General features: G+C 48.6%; 2 protein-coding genes across 7 annotated transcripts in view; both read right to left on the bottom strand.

The window, feature by feature from the left end:
- The window catches only part of SYCE1L (synaptonemal complex central element protein 1 like), a 12,647-nt gene extending 7,453 nt beyond the window's left edge, over positions 1 to 5,194 (bottom strand). For 4 of the 6 annotated variants that reach the window (XR_005780843.1, XM_040443184.1, XM_040443186.1 and 1 more), the window contains exon 1: positions 4,938 to 5,045. Coding sequence is in view for 4 of the 6 variants with exons in the window: in XM_040443184.1 (XP_040299118.1) it covers positions 4,938 to 5,007 (70 nt within the window). In the remaining 2 variants the exon portion in view is untranslated. Of the gene's footprint in view, positions 1 to 4,937; positions 5,046 to 5,088 lie in introns of those variants that run through there. The other 2 variants (XM_040443187.1, XM_040443185.1) reach the window with 2 other exon arrangements.
- Positions 2,892 to 13,306, bottom strand: MON1B (MON1 vesicular trafficking associated B). The gene is made up of 6 exons (XM_040443183.1): positions 12,964 to 13,306; positions 12,591 to 12,748; positions 10,287 to 10,616; positions 8,942 to 9,761; positions 8,447 to 8,594; positions 2,892 to 6,322 (listed from the first exon to the last, which is right to left on the bottom strand). Exons 2-6 carry the CDS (start codon positions 12,736 to 12,738, stop codon positions 6,113 to 6,115), a joined length of 1,656 nt encoding a protein of 551 aa, XP_040299117.1. The 5' UTR covers positions 12,739 to 12,748; positions 12,964 to 13,306; the 3' UTR covers positions 2,892 to 6,112.
- Between the last annotated feature and the right edge of the window lie 4 nt (positions 13,307 to 13,310).

The following is a 13,310-nucleotide window of genomic DNA, read 5'->3' as shown; positions in this document are numbered from 1 at the left end:
CTTGACACAAGTATCATTCATTGGAATTTTAATTGTACCCAATTGTATCCAATGTATTTGGATCTTGACTCAAAAACAATTTTCACCATTTATACTTCTATATGTATTTAACACCAGCCTGTGTCACTTTTAAAATTATAACAGGGGCACCTGGGTGGCTTCGTCAATTAAGCGTCCAACTCTGGATTTCGGCTCAGGTCACGACCTCACGGTCTGTGAGACTGAGCCCTGCATTGGCTGTGCGCTGACAGCGTGGTGCCTGATAAAGAGTCTCTCTCTCCTTCTCTCTCTCTGCTCGTTCCCTGTTCGTGCTCTCTTTCTTTCAAAATAAGTAAGTAAACTTAAAAAAAATAAATAAATAAAGTTATAACAACAACAACAAAAAAGCCACAGGAAAGATTTCAACATCTTCAACTCTTGAAATCAATGATAAAAGGTCAAATCCCAGTGACCCACTCCTCTCTGAGGAACACTGGGCAGAGAAAATGAAAGGCCGCTCGCAAAACACATATGATAGCCACGCGATAAAGGAAGAGATACTTACTCACAGTAACATACAGGGAAAAGTCCCTCCTCCTAAGACCCTAAGCTTCTCACTTCCCCTTCAGAGAGACCACTAGTGTTACAAGCTCTTTGTTGTGTAGGTGGAGATAATTCAATTCATATACGAGCACAAGCCCACTCTTTCTATACAAGCAGTGTTGCCTCATGAATGGTCCACGCCTTGTATTTTTCATTTGACAAGGTATACTGGTGATCTTTTTTATTCTTTTTAGTGGCTTCATAGTGATTCACTGAATGGATATACCATAATTTAAGAGAAGCCCCCTTACGGATGGGTATTCAGGATGTTTCCCTTTTTGTTGTTATAAACAATACCACAGTGACCCTCTGTATTGGTTTTCTTGGGCTGCCACAACAAAGCACCACAAAATGGGTCTTCCCTTGGGGTCTTCCTTTTTTGTGTGTGTCTGTCTTCACCTGGCATTCTTGTATTTCTGTATGTGCAAATTTCCCTCTTCTACTATCTAGTATGACTTTATCTTAACTCGTTATATCTACAAAGACCCTATTTCCAAATAAGGTCACATTTTTAGGTTCTGGTAGACATAAATTTGGGGGAGGGGCACAATTCAACCAGAAAACCATCCCCATACACTCTTTTTTGTGCAGGTATGGGAATATATTTCCTGGATAAATTCCTACTAGGCTACCAGCTGGATTAAAGGGCATGTGTGTTACTAAATTTGATGTGTATTATGAAATTGCTCTCCACTTGTTTCAAGCAGGTCCACAAAAGACTCCTTCCCCATAATCTTAGCAGCCAAATACGTTTTCAGACTTTTCAATTTTTGCCAAAATGATAAACAAAACCAGTCTTACATTTCAAGCTTTTTAGTAGTAAATATTAAAAAATTAGTCAAATCCTCCAGATCAGAAATTCCACTATCTAGGAATCTATCTTAAGAAAATAAACGATGGTGGGCAAATTGTTCATTGTTTCTAATCTTAAAAAACTGAAGCAACCTAAAGATATCTTAGTTAACTACAGCACATTCGTAGGATGAAATCTTTTGTAGCCATTAGAAATCATGTTTTAAATCAGGGCTTCTTTCTTAACCTAGGCTTATTAAATTTTATTAAAATATTTGGTGGTTGGGGTACCTGGGTGACTCAGTCGGTTGAGCATCCGACTTCAGCTCAGGACATGATCTCGCGGTCTGTGAGTTTGAGCCCCGCGTCGGGCTCTGTGCTGCAGCTCAGAGCCTGGAGCCTGCCTCGCATTCTGTGTCTCCCTCTCTCTCTGCCCCTCCCCTGCTCATGCTCTGTCTCTCTCTGCCAAAAACAAACAAACATTTAAAAAAAGTAAATAAAAATTTAAAAAATGTTTGGGGTGATATGTTCACCTTCTGTGCATCTTTCTGTCTTGTCTGAAATCCTTTACAAATTAGCATGCATTAATTTAATTTTGCTTTTGAATTTTTCGGCACTTAATAAGCTAATGTAGAAAAACCTGGACGAAAGTAAAAGCTTCCTCTTATGAACAGCTCCTTCATCAAGTTACTCCCCTTCCCAGAGGTAACTACTGCCTTTGAACACGCTCAGACCTTTTAGTAAAATGTATTTCATGTATTGCTTTAATTTTTACTTTCTTACCCCCCAAAACATTCAGACACTACAGAAATTGGTGAAGTTAAAAAGACACTTTTCCTTCTCGCCTTAGCCCTAAATCTTACTGCCTTTCTCTGATATAATCAGTAATACTAGGTTGGTATGTCTCTGCTTGAGATTCTTAAATTTTTATAATTTTCAATATTTGGAAGTGAAACAAAAATTAAAGCTACTTTATTAACAAGGGGGAAGTACTTCTAATTATTTGCTTTCTTTTTGGTGTTCCACACGAAGATTTCCAAACGCACACAAAAGTAGAGAGGACACCATGATGAACTTTTTGATTTTTGCGTTGCTGAGATCTGACAGCTATTAATATTCATCCGTATTTGCTTCAGCTACGTTTTTCCTGTGCTGAGGTATTTTCAAGAAGGCCCTATGCTTCCTGACATTTCATCCCTGGATATTTCATGAAGAGTCTCAGCTACTTAAGGGATTTTCACTAGATGACTCCAAACCTTTAACCACACCAACAAGAGTAACAGTCATCATGTAATACCATCCAGTGCCCAGATAACGTGATTTCTTGATTGTCTCCGTGCCTTTTACAGCCGGCTTTTGTAACCATTTCTGCCAAAGCTCTGTCTGTATTTTTCCTCCCCACCTTATTTCTAGTCCTAGTCATCGTGAATTATCAGCAAATCTTTTAAATAATCAGACTAACGTCCTGATAAAAATTTTTAGGAGTGTATATTATAAAACAGCCTGTACAGCAGGAGTCCCTTTTAACATTTTATTCTGAAATAATTTCAGATGTACATAAAAGTGGTAGAAAAAGGCCCCAGTGCTCTTATCTGCCTTGGTATCAGATTTCCCAGTTGTGAGCATTTCTGTAACACAAATTGCAGGCACGATGGCCCATTATTCCTTACTATTCCAGTGTATATTTCCTATACCCAAGGGGACTCTACCAGGTAACCACAGTATAACCATCAAAACTGGGATGTTAACAGTGCTCAAGGTCAGTATATGATCCTCCGATGCCATTCAAAAATTTCCCTATTTCTCTTATATTTTAAAATTATAGAATACATTTTCCTGAAAGAAAAATAAAAGAGAAAAAAACATCACAAAGTACCTCCACCTTTGTGCACTCCTAAAAACCTACGTCCCTTGTTGAGGGTCGTTAGGCCTTTAGCTTCAGATGCTGTTCTGTGCGACATACATAGGGCTCTAGTTGACAAGGCCCTCTGGTTTTTTTAAATCCCAATTTGCTTTCCTCTCATAAAACTATGACCACCTTTGGAGCTCCTTCTGTGTCAACAAACCATGACCTTACGCTTTTAAAACCCATTGTTAAGTATCTTAAATGAGATTGGATTTTTCCCCCTACTGCTTAAAATGTCCGCCACACAAGCATTCCACGATACGCATGGACAGATCTAAATCCAGCCATTTCCCTGATTGCTCCTTGTGTTTTACTTCCATCCACAACACTCCAGTGATCCTTTGTGGTCCACACATCTGCATACTCTCTGATTACTGAGCACGGTGACTAAAGATACGGAATAGCATTTTAGATGCTAAACATATTCTTCCAAACTGCTTCTAGCAAAGTCTTTAGTGGTCAGTTCTCTGAGTGAGGCAAGAGACAGGCTGTTTCCCCACAGAGTAATCAATACTAGATTTAAAGCCTCTCTTTTTAAAGCCATTTTCAACGGGCTAGAAAATGATAACTTGATATGCTTTTCAATTTTCTCTGTTGCTGGCGAAGTTAATCATAACTTCAATTGTGACTAATTTGAAAGCTTAAAACTAAAATAGTTTTCAGCACAGTTGTTACTATCATAAGTGCTATAGTAACTGCTCAATACATGAGATCTATTTGCAGCTTTCTCATTTCTGTCTGTTCTTTGCTTAGAGCTGGCCCTCCACATGTAGCCCTTATTTAAGAGAGCTCTTCCTGGTAAAGTTATTAGTTATCCATACAATACAAAAAAGAAAATTACTGAGTACCTACTATATACCAAGCAGGCCTTGTTTTAGGTGCTGGAGAAATAACAATCGTAACTATTGACGATGCCTGCATAGATAGATCTGGAAAGATGCAATCCAACATGTTATTAATGTAACGGTTTAAAGAGTGTGCAGGAAGGGGGACAGGGATAGATGAGAGGAGGGCAGAGAGTCGACATGTGAAACCAGAGTGATGGGGACATGGGCCTTCACCATGTCATTTGCTGCAGTTCTGTACATTCCGAAAATGTCTGTAACGAAAAAATGTTAGGGGGAGAGGGGCGGCTCACCGTCTTGGGAGATTTTCCTCTTCTGGCTACACTGTGATTTCTAATGATCTCTAGGGCAATTTTTCCCCTCTCACTAGGGTGTGGGGTGTCCTAACTGACAAAATGCTGTGGAGAAAAGCTGTCCATGGGAGAGGCCATTCTCCATTAAGACCCAAGAGTCCACGCGAAATGTGACATGGGCTGGGTGTGAAAGGACACTGGGGAATTACTGCGGATTTTCTTCGGTGTGGCGGCAGCAGGGTGATTTTTGTACATCCACCTCCGTGTTTTGTGTGAAGGGATGCATACCGAAATATACAGGCTGTTGTTTCTTCCAAACATTTAAGTCAACATACCCAACTAAGTTGACAGGAGTTAATCTAGATTGAGAATAGTTAGTTGTCTCCCCTTTGATGGTTTTTTATAAAAAGCTTAAATTTTCACGTTTTTAGTACCGCTACTAATATTTCGTTATTGTTACGGGACAGAGCCTCCCTCCCTTCTGACCCGACTGCGGAGACGCCTGCTCGCTCTCCCTACCTTCAGCCTCCTCGGTCTCCTCCACAACTTCCGGCGGCTCCATTGCCAAAGGCTCTAACTTCCCCGCCATTTTCCTACGCGCGGGAGGTTGCGCTTGCGTACGCCTCGGATGACGATTGGTTAAAACACAAAAACAAAAACAAAAACCCACCTATGCGAGGGCTACAGGCTCTGCGGCGCGCATGCGTGTAGTGCGTGTCCGCTCGCCAGTTGACCCGGGCAGAGGAGCAATGAGGCTTCAGCTGTAGCCAAGCGCGGACCGGGGCCCCTGATTGACAGCGCGCATGTGTCTACCCTGAGGCCCGCCAACTCCGGGGGAGGCAAAACAGGAGCACAACTGGGTCTTGGTTCGGTTGAGGAATGAGTGCTGTGCGCACACATACAAACTCTAGGGAGGGCTTTCCCTCTCTAGGTTGCTGTGCAGGTTGTGAGTCTGGGACACATACACGTGTGCTGTGTGGTGGTACACAAGAGGTCGAGTCCCCTTTCGTTTACAAATCCTCACGTGACAGCCTACGCGACGTTTCCTCCTTTTCATAGAGGAGTACAACGAGCCTTGGAAGCCGAGGGCACCTCCTGCGTAAAAAGTCTGGATCTCAGCCATGTGCGAAGTCAGGTGCTCTGCCTGGGTTACAGAGACAGGTAGGCCCTGGAGGCCGCCTTCTCACTACTAGCAGCAGCAGCTACATTGATGGGGGCCACTTTTGACAGGGTAAAGACGAAGTAGGTGAAGGGCAAAGGAATGTCCTCGTGGGAACCGGTTTTAGGCCTTTTATGTACAGTCTTTTTTTTTCTTTAAAATATCCCCAGGCTGGTTCCAGCCACAGGCTGGCACCGCATTCCCAATTCCAGAGCCCCTGCGGGCCCCCCCATGGGGACCCTGGCCAGCCCTGGACACTCAGGGCTGAGAGCCCATCAAGGAGGCCGACTCTTGATGCAGGACAGGGGGTGTGGGGGAGGAGACAGCCCCTAACAGAGGCTGGCACATCATCCAGGTGGAGGAGGTGAGGCAGAGGGAGAGGGAGGCAGAGGGAGGCCTAAGGATTTGCCCCAGAGGTGGAGGTGCAGGGGGAAGCAGCCTCTCCCCTGCCCCTCCCGCGCCCCATTTCCAGGGTGGAGACAGAAGGTAAAAGCTAAAGGTGGTGGTTCCCAGCGCTGCTCAGTCTAGCAGCCTCTCAAGGTCCAGTGAACAAGCCATTATGGGAAGGTTGGTCTGTAGAGGCAGCTGGGGCTGCTGGGGGTGTGGAGTACTTGGGTGGGTAACGAATGAAGAGCCGGTCCTCCTCTTTCTTCACCCAGCGCAGGAGTTTGGTCACTACCAAGATGGCACCAGCCTTTGTCACCAGGGGGCTGAGGCAGGTATAGAGTTCAAATTTTGAAGTCACCTGCAGGTTTGAGAGGGGACAAGAGTCAGTTGAGCCAGAACTGGTCATGCCCTGTCCAGTCTGCCCCACCCTAGCCCCATGCCTGTCTCCTGTTTGGAAAACACACTTGGCGAGGGCTCCCACCTGGTGCTACCTGGTCACTGGGCTAAAACAGGTAAGCTAATATCATGGCGGGCCAGGGGTTTTCAGTTGGGCCAAGGAATCAGCTGGATCTAGTGGCTTCAATTGGGTAATGCTGGCTGTGTGTGTGTGTGTGTGTGTGTGTGTGTGTGTGTGTGTGTGTACTTCCTGGATATGAGTTTGCTCATCTGTGCACCGAGTATAACAATAACAATGCTTAACACTTAACAACTTAACAAGCTTAACACTTACGGAGCAGCCGTTGTAGACAAGCCCCACATTCTCCCTCTAGAAACCCACATGGCCTGCCACCTCCCCCTTAGATGCTGTTTCTTATGTGAGTCATCTCCTGACAAGCCAATTTAAAATCCTGGGCCTACCATATCTTGGTTTTGAAATTCCATTCTCTACGAAAAGGCACAAAGGCTCGTTAGACAAATGGCTCATTCCAGGACGGGCACAGAGAAAGTACATGATGAGCCTGGAACATCTTGTGCCAGAAAATGAGAATGCTTCAACAGTGATGGAGACGTATCAGACACAGGGGCCAGCCTGGCTAAATCAGAGACCGTTTGGGCACCAAAATAAGTGACAGAAAAGTCTTTGAGGCCACAATGAATTAAAGAAAAATCCCTGAGACCATATTGATAGAAAATAAAAAATTCAACAAATAAACAGGGGGAGGAAAAGTTCTTCCATATAGTAGCAGAATCTCAACCAATAAATGTAGAAGGGATGATGGAGTTCAAAACTCACCACCTGGTAAACACCAAAGTAGTAACTCTTGCAGGCAAGAATCATTAATGGATATTAAAACTGGTGGACGAAAGTATGATAAAAAAAACAAGTCTGACATAATCACCACAAGATATTTGCCGGTTATGAAGGAGGCAAAACACTATAGTGGAGAAATCTGGGAGATGTCACCTTAACCAAGTGATCTAAGTTAGCATCAACAGTGGGACAAACTGATATTGTGGACCTCCTGACAGGATGCAGAGAAGGACACATCACTCGGGGGATATTTTTGCCCAAAACGCAGGATAAGATATCAGAAAAACCCAAGTTGAGGGACACTCTACAAACTAACTAGCTGGTACCCTTGAGACATGCCAATGACATGCAAAACAAAAAAGACTACGGAGGGTTTAAACGAGACAATAAGTAAACCCAGCCTATGATCCTACGCTGGATTCTGGAGCCGTACAAGGGCGTTAGTGGGACAACTGGTGACATCTAAATGAGGTCTGTGGATGAGATGATGTTGTAGTGATGCTAATTTCCTGATTTTAATAAGCGCCTGTGGTTAACATCTGGGGAAACTAGGTGAAAGACCTATTTATGGTAATTATTTGTACTGTTTTGCACCTTCTAAGTCTGAAATTGCTTAAAAATCAAAGTGAAAAAAATGTAAAAGTAAAATAGAATTCTCAGGTGGGAACAATGCCTGATACACAACAGACATACAAGAAGTTATTTAATATATGCGTACTAAATGGCAGAGCCTGGGGGAAGGTGCTATTTACAACAGGGTCACCTTGACCAAACTCCCTGAATAGCTGACCCTTAATAAACCCACGGAAGGGGAGGCGAGGAGCCCCGGAGACCCCAGGGGAGAACACCCCGGGCAGAAGGCATAGCCTGGGACCAACTCTGTCATGTTCAAGAACGCTGGGGACTCAGAGTGACAGGTGCACTGTGCACACACAGGCAGGGCTAACCGGGAAGCAGGAGGCACACTGATGGCTGTTAATGTGACCTCTTCAGAGTGGAAGACACTGTACAGGTTGTTTACGGGGGAACAGAGAACAGATGGGGCTACTGGAGGGCTGGAGGCCCCGCGATCCTCATGGGTTTCAAAGACACACATGTAGTGTCAGGAACAGTGATACAGGCCAGGGCACAGCGTGCTCGATGGAGGCTGTTACGGTCGGAGGGGATCCGGTGGGGAAAAAGGAGGCGTGAGGTCGGGAACGATCCCTTTCTGACCCCTAGCCGACTCACCCAGGCCAGCAGCGTCTCCCTCTCGGCCACGTGGTAAATGAGGCGCAGGGGTCTGGAGGAGCTGTGAAGGCGCGCGTGCAGGCGGTGGTACAGGTCCGACAGGCGCTGCCGTTCCTCTTCCCTGCCGTACGGGGCCTCCAGCTCAGGGCTGCGGGGACCGCGGGAGGTAAGGCCAAGGTCAGTCAGAGGCCTCCTTGGCTCGCCCGTCTCCCCTCAGTCTAGGGGTTCAATGAAATGAGGCAGCCGAGCCTTCCCCATCGGACTTGGGGTTTCTCAGGGGCTGGAGACCCAGCTTCCCCAGCAAACGAGGGATTGATTCCTTGAGCACTGGATTAGAGTAAGGGATTCCTTGAGCCTCCCTCATTACACGGACACCCATTCGATCCCTCCTTTCCAGAGGATGCCCGGCTCTCTCCCGCCTCATGTCCAGCAGAAGAATCTTTTAGTCAAATAAGCCTGCCTGCCCAGCCAACCGCCCATAGGGTCAGGGCCTACCTGGTAAACTGAGGCAGCTGGCGGTGATGGTCGGGGATATCCAGCGGCTTATAGAGGAAGTGGCGGAGGCCGGGTGCCCCCACAGCCTGCACACTGTAGGCAGGGGCACTGCTTGCTGGGGCACTAGAGAAGCTGGCAGCCTCCCGGAGGGCACGCGTGGCCCCGAGGGTGTGCATGCCCTCTTCCACCAGGCGCCGGCAGGTGGCCATGTCATGGAAGGCCTCAGGGTCGGTGCCCAGCAACAGCAGGCAGACAGGCATGGCATCCAGGCGAGCCACGTAGGCGTAGAAGAAGCCATCGGGGTTGAAGCGGGGCAGGCACACAGGCGCCCATGCCTCTCCTGCCGCAAAGGCCGGCGCCCCCACCCAGTCGAGCAGCAATTGGAGGTCGGCCGGGTCCAGGCGGCACTCGGCCAGCACGGTCCGCTCCTGAGCTGCCGTCACCAGTCGCCCTCCGATCGCCAGCACGGACAGCGCCAGGCCGGGTGCCGTGCAGCGGCGCAGCAGCGCGCCCAGTGCTTCCCGCAGTGGGCGCGCCAGGGGCACGCAGCGCACCGCGCCCAGGAGCAGGGCACCGGGGTCGCGTTCCACGCTGTCCAGAAGCCGGTCCAGCGTGCGCTCTGAACCGGCCAGCAGGCGGCGGAGGTCGTAGTTCTGCTTGCGCGCGAAGATGCGGGCGACGCTTGCGCGTGTCAGCGTGCTCACTATCTGTGCGTGCACAGCCAGCAGCTCCCCCCGCAGCTGGGCTGCCGACTGCGGAGTCCTTGACACGGCCACCAGCAGCAGTGGGCCCTGCTGTAGGAACACCAGCTTGTGGTCCTCTAGGGGAGGGAAGGGCGGGGGCGGGGGGGGGGCGCGAGAGGGGTCCGCGATGACCGGAGGGGATTGGGCGGGGCTCTTCTGCCCTTTGCCTGAACACACACACTGCTGGCCCAAGTTCACGCGGTCACTCCATGGTACACTTGGGCTGGGATAAGGACAACTGGGGGGAGTGTGGGTATTCGCAGAGACACGATGGGTCAAGGAATCAGGTGAGACACACAGCATGGATGACACAGAGCAAGGACTGACACAGAGCCCAGCAAGACACCCAACTCAGCCACAGAGCCCCCGAGGTCACGCTTTCAGATAAATAAGGAAGTTTATCCAGCCAGTGACTTAGACCCGGGCGAGTTAATCACTCAGAACCCAACTGGCCAAACAGACGGACAACAGACAGACGCCTGGCCAGCCATCCACACACACGGACTCACCCCTGGCTGGTGGGCTAGTCCCCCAGGCAGCCGGTGGGCCAGCCAGCCAGATTCCCAGTCACCATCCCCCGGTCTACCTCCTCCTTTGCTCACCGGCGTAGATGGCACGGATGGCATCTCCTGCACTCTGCACGAAGGACACGAGGGCTGTCATCACGCCCATGGTCGTGGACAGTGCCTCCACACTGCCGTACCTCGAGTAGATGGGCTTGCCTGCCTCGCTCAGCACAAACACGTGCTTCCGCTTGCTGCGCCAGTCCTCGTCACTGGGGTCCCCGCCCTGGCCCCCAGAGCCACTCTCAGGGCCACCTGTGGGACTATTCTCAGAGACTGCGGGATCCCAGAGCCCACAGGTGCATGATGGGGCCCCTGACTGGGGCAGTGGTGACAGCAGGCTGGGTGGCTGGTCCTTTGTCTCGGATTCTGAAAGACAACTCCTGGTGGGTCATCTGGCTGTGGACTCCCACTAACTCCAGGTACCCAAGGATTTACCAAATCTCCACCGGCTCCCCAGTGACCCTTGCTGCTGACACAGACCTCCAGGTGTCTCCTCTGCCTCTCAATGACACCCAAGAGATCCCTCTAAAACCCCAACAATCCAATCTCTCATTGTCATTATTGAACTCTGGCCCTAGAGACTGTTTATTCTTTCAATAACTGCCATTTCCAAGTCTTCAAAGCACCCCAGTGCCTCTGAATGACCATTATTGATATTTCCATCTTCAGTGATTCCCCACTAAAACCTCTGACCCCTCATTTATTCTCCTAGTACCTACTCACCCCTCATTGGCCATCTACTAGTATCTCTATATTCTCTCATTTAAATCCTTCGCCCTGCCCCACTCCTCCCTAACCTCTTATTTATTCTCATCAATGTTCACTGATCCCTAATGACCTCACTGACTCTTCTGCTCACCCATGTATATTTTTGATGATAACCACTAACTCTCCCAATGACGGCCATGAATATCCACTAGCACCCAGATCTTTAAGCCTTCCTTAATCCACTATTTACTCCCACTGCTGTTCACTAACATCCCAGTGACCCCACAATATCACTAATTCCTCCAATGACTGCCCTGTCACACAATCTAAAATATTTTACTCCATGGGCACTTCATCCCCACCATGACCACCATCGACCTCTACTAACATCTGAGACTTCATATGACCTCCACTGACTCTTCTGACCCTGTTATTCTATTCTCCCTTCACTCCAGTGACTACTATTAATCTCCACTAACACCTGGGACTTCAGTGACCTCCTCTGATTTCCCTGACCTCCCTTTATTTTCACGGATAGCTACTCCCTTCCTCACAATACCCACTATAATATTCACTAACACACAGGACAATAATAACGACTTTTTTCATGACCATCATTAATAATCACCAATAAAACCCAGGACTTGACTGCCCCCTACTGACTCCCTTGACACTCCTCTCTTTTATTCCAGTCAATATCCATTCATCCCTCAATGACAACCATTATTATCCATTGGTAAGTATGTCTCAACAATTTTCCCATAAAATCCCAGGGACCACATATTCCCTCATTCTCTGGTTGACATTCACTGATCCCCCATGTACCCAGTTACCAATTACCTCCTCCCAGTACCTGCCATCAATTGACAGTAATTCCCAAGTTCTCAAAGACACTACCCCCTACCACCACCATTTATTCTCAGTGATGTCCACTCATCCTTCCTGATGATGCCACTAACATCCACTCATTCCAAAGTGGTCAGTGAACATCGATTCCCCAAAGACTCCCATTGTGTCTCCACCAAATACCTTTACACATCCAGCTGGGTCTTCAAAGACTCTCCTATAGGTCATCTCAGTCTCCAAATAAACTCATTGATGTCCACGGCCTCCCTACCGATGATCACCATTAACATCCACTAATTTCTGGTTCCTTAAAGACTGCCCCCAACAACTCACCATTGATTCCTCAATGATGAAAACACTGAGTGCCCACTGGTCACCACTGATCCCCTTTCCCACCGCAAGGACTTACATAACACCTTAGCCACCAAAGACACTGACTTCTAAATAGTTCCCCTGCGACTGTATTAACTTTCTTTTGGTCACTCATTGACCTAAACATCCTAAATCCCCATGCCCCTCTGTGACCCCAATCTCTTCTTGATTCATCAAAGACCTGAACTCACACCAAGGCCCGAGGGAACATCCCCTGATACCCACGGATTTCCTTGTCATTCCTCCATGATTTAAATTACACCGTGTGTCCACAATGACCTCCTACTGATCCTGCTATGGTTTAAGCTACTTTCCTGAGTCCCAAAAGACTCTTCGCTGGTCCTCCATTGACCTCCCTCAACAAAGACACTCCGTAGGGATTCCTTCCAAGACCCGAATGAGGGGAAGGCATACCTGTTTCCTCCTGGTCCCCGTCTCCAGGATCCGGTGGGTCTTCGCGAAGCCCTCCACCGTCTCCTGCCACCTCACTGGGAAACCGAGTGTCCTCCAAGTCCTCCACGTCCCCAGGGGGTGGGGCAGTAGTGTCACCTCCAGCCTCCATCTGCACATCCCTGTGGGGTAGAAGAATTGAAGGTGACAGGCGGCAAAAGAAACTTCTTAAAAGCCTCTACTGAGCCTGGCCCCCTCGGACACATTCCTAGTGCTCATTTCCCGTCGGGTTTCAACAGGATGAAACAGTCAAAAACATGCCAAATACGCGCACCCTCCAACATTTTCCGAAAAGGGAGGTCCCACTGGGCCTTAGAAAATAAAGATACATACACACCTGTTTTAACCCCGTATCTCAATTGGCCGGGTACCATCACTTCTCAAGCCGCCGTAGCATCACACTTCCGGGTGCGGCGTCCGTCTTGCCACACTTCCGGGTGCGACGTCGCTCCCAAGACGATTCCGGTTGAGGCGCCTTATTCGCTCTCCGCCGCGCCGCAGCCCTCTCTCCCGCCGCCTACTGGTGTCCCCGCACCGTTGAGATGACGCGCGCCCCTCCCAGATTTACGTCGCTCCGGTTAGGGACCCGGTGAGCCGCCTATAACCGCACTGGCTGGCCGGGCTGACACAGGGGAGCCGGGCCCGCTTCTCCTACAGAAGGCTGCCGGCGTGAGGGGGGCGCGG

This window comes from Herpailurus yagouaroundi, unplaced genomic scaffold (genome assembly GCF_014898765.1).
Source record: "Herpailurus yagouaroundi ecotype Mexico unplaced genomic scaffold, PumYag 190, whole genome shotgun sequence".
NCBI classification, from domain to species: domain Eukaryota; kingdom Metazoa; phylum Chordata; class Mammalia; order Carnivora; family Felidae; genus Herpailurus; species Herpailurus yagouaroundi.
Note: the sequence above shows the minus strand (reverse complement) of the source record. Positions and strands in the feature narration are given on the sequence as shown.

Excerpts from the sequence above, each read along its gene's own strand:
- MON1B (XM_040443183.1), bottom strand. The coding sequence starts at position 12,738 with ATGGAGGCTGGAGGTGACACTACTGCCCCACCCCCTGGGGACGTGGAG. Across the intron at positions 10,617-12,590 it reads CGGGGACCAGGAGGAAACAG|AATCCGAGACAAAGGACCAG; the intron begins GTATGCCTTCCC and ends GTTGTCTTTCAG. Across the intron at positions 9,762-10,286 it reads CATCCGTGCCATCTACGCCG|AGGACCACAAGCTGGTGTTC; the intron begins GTGAGCAAAGGA and ends TCCCTCCCCTAG.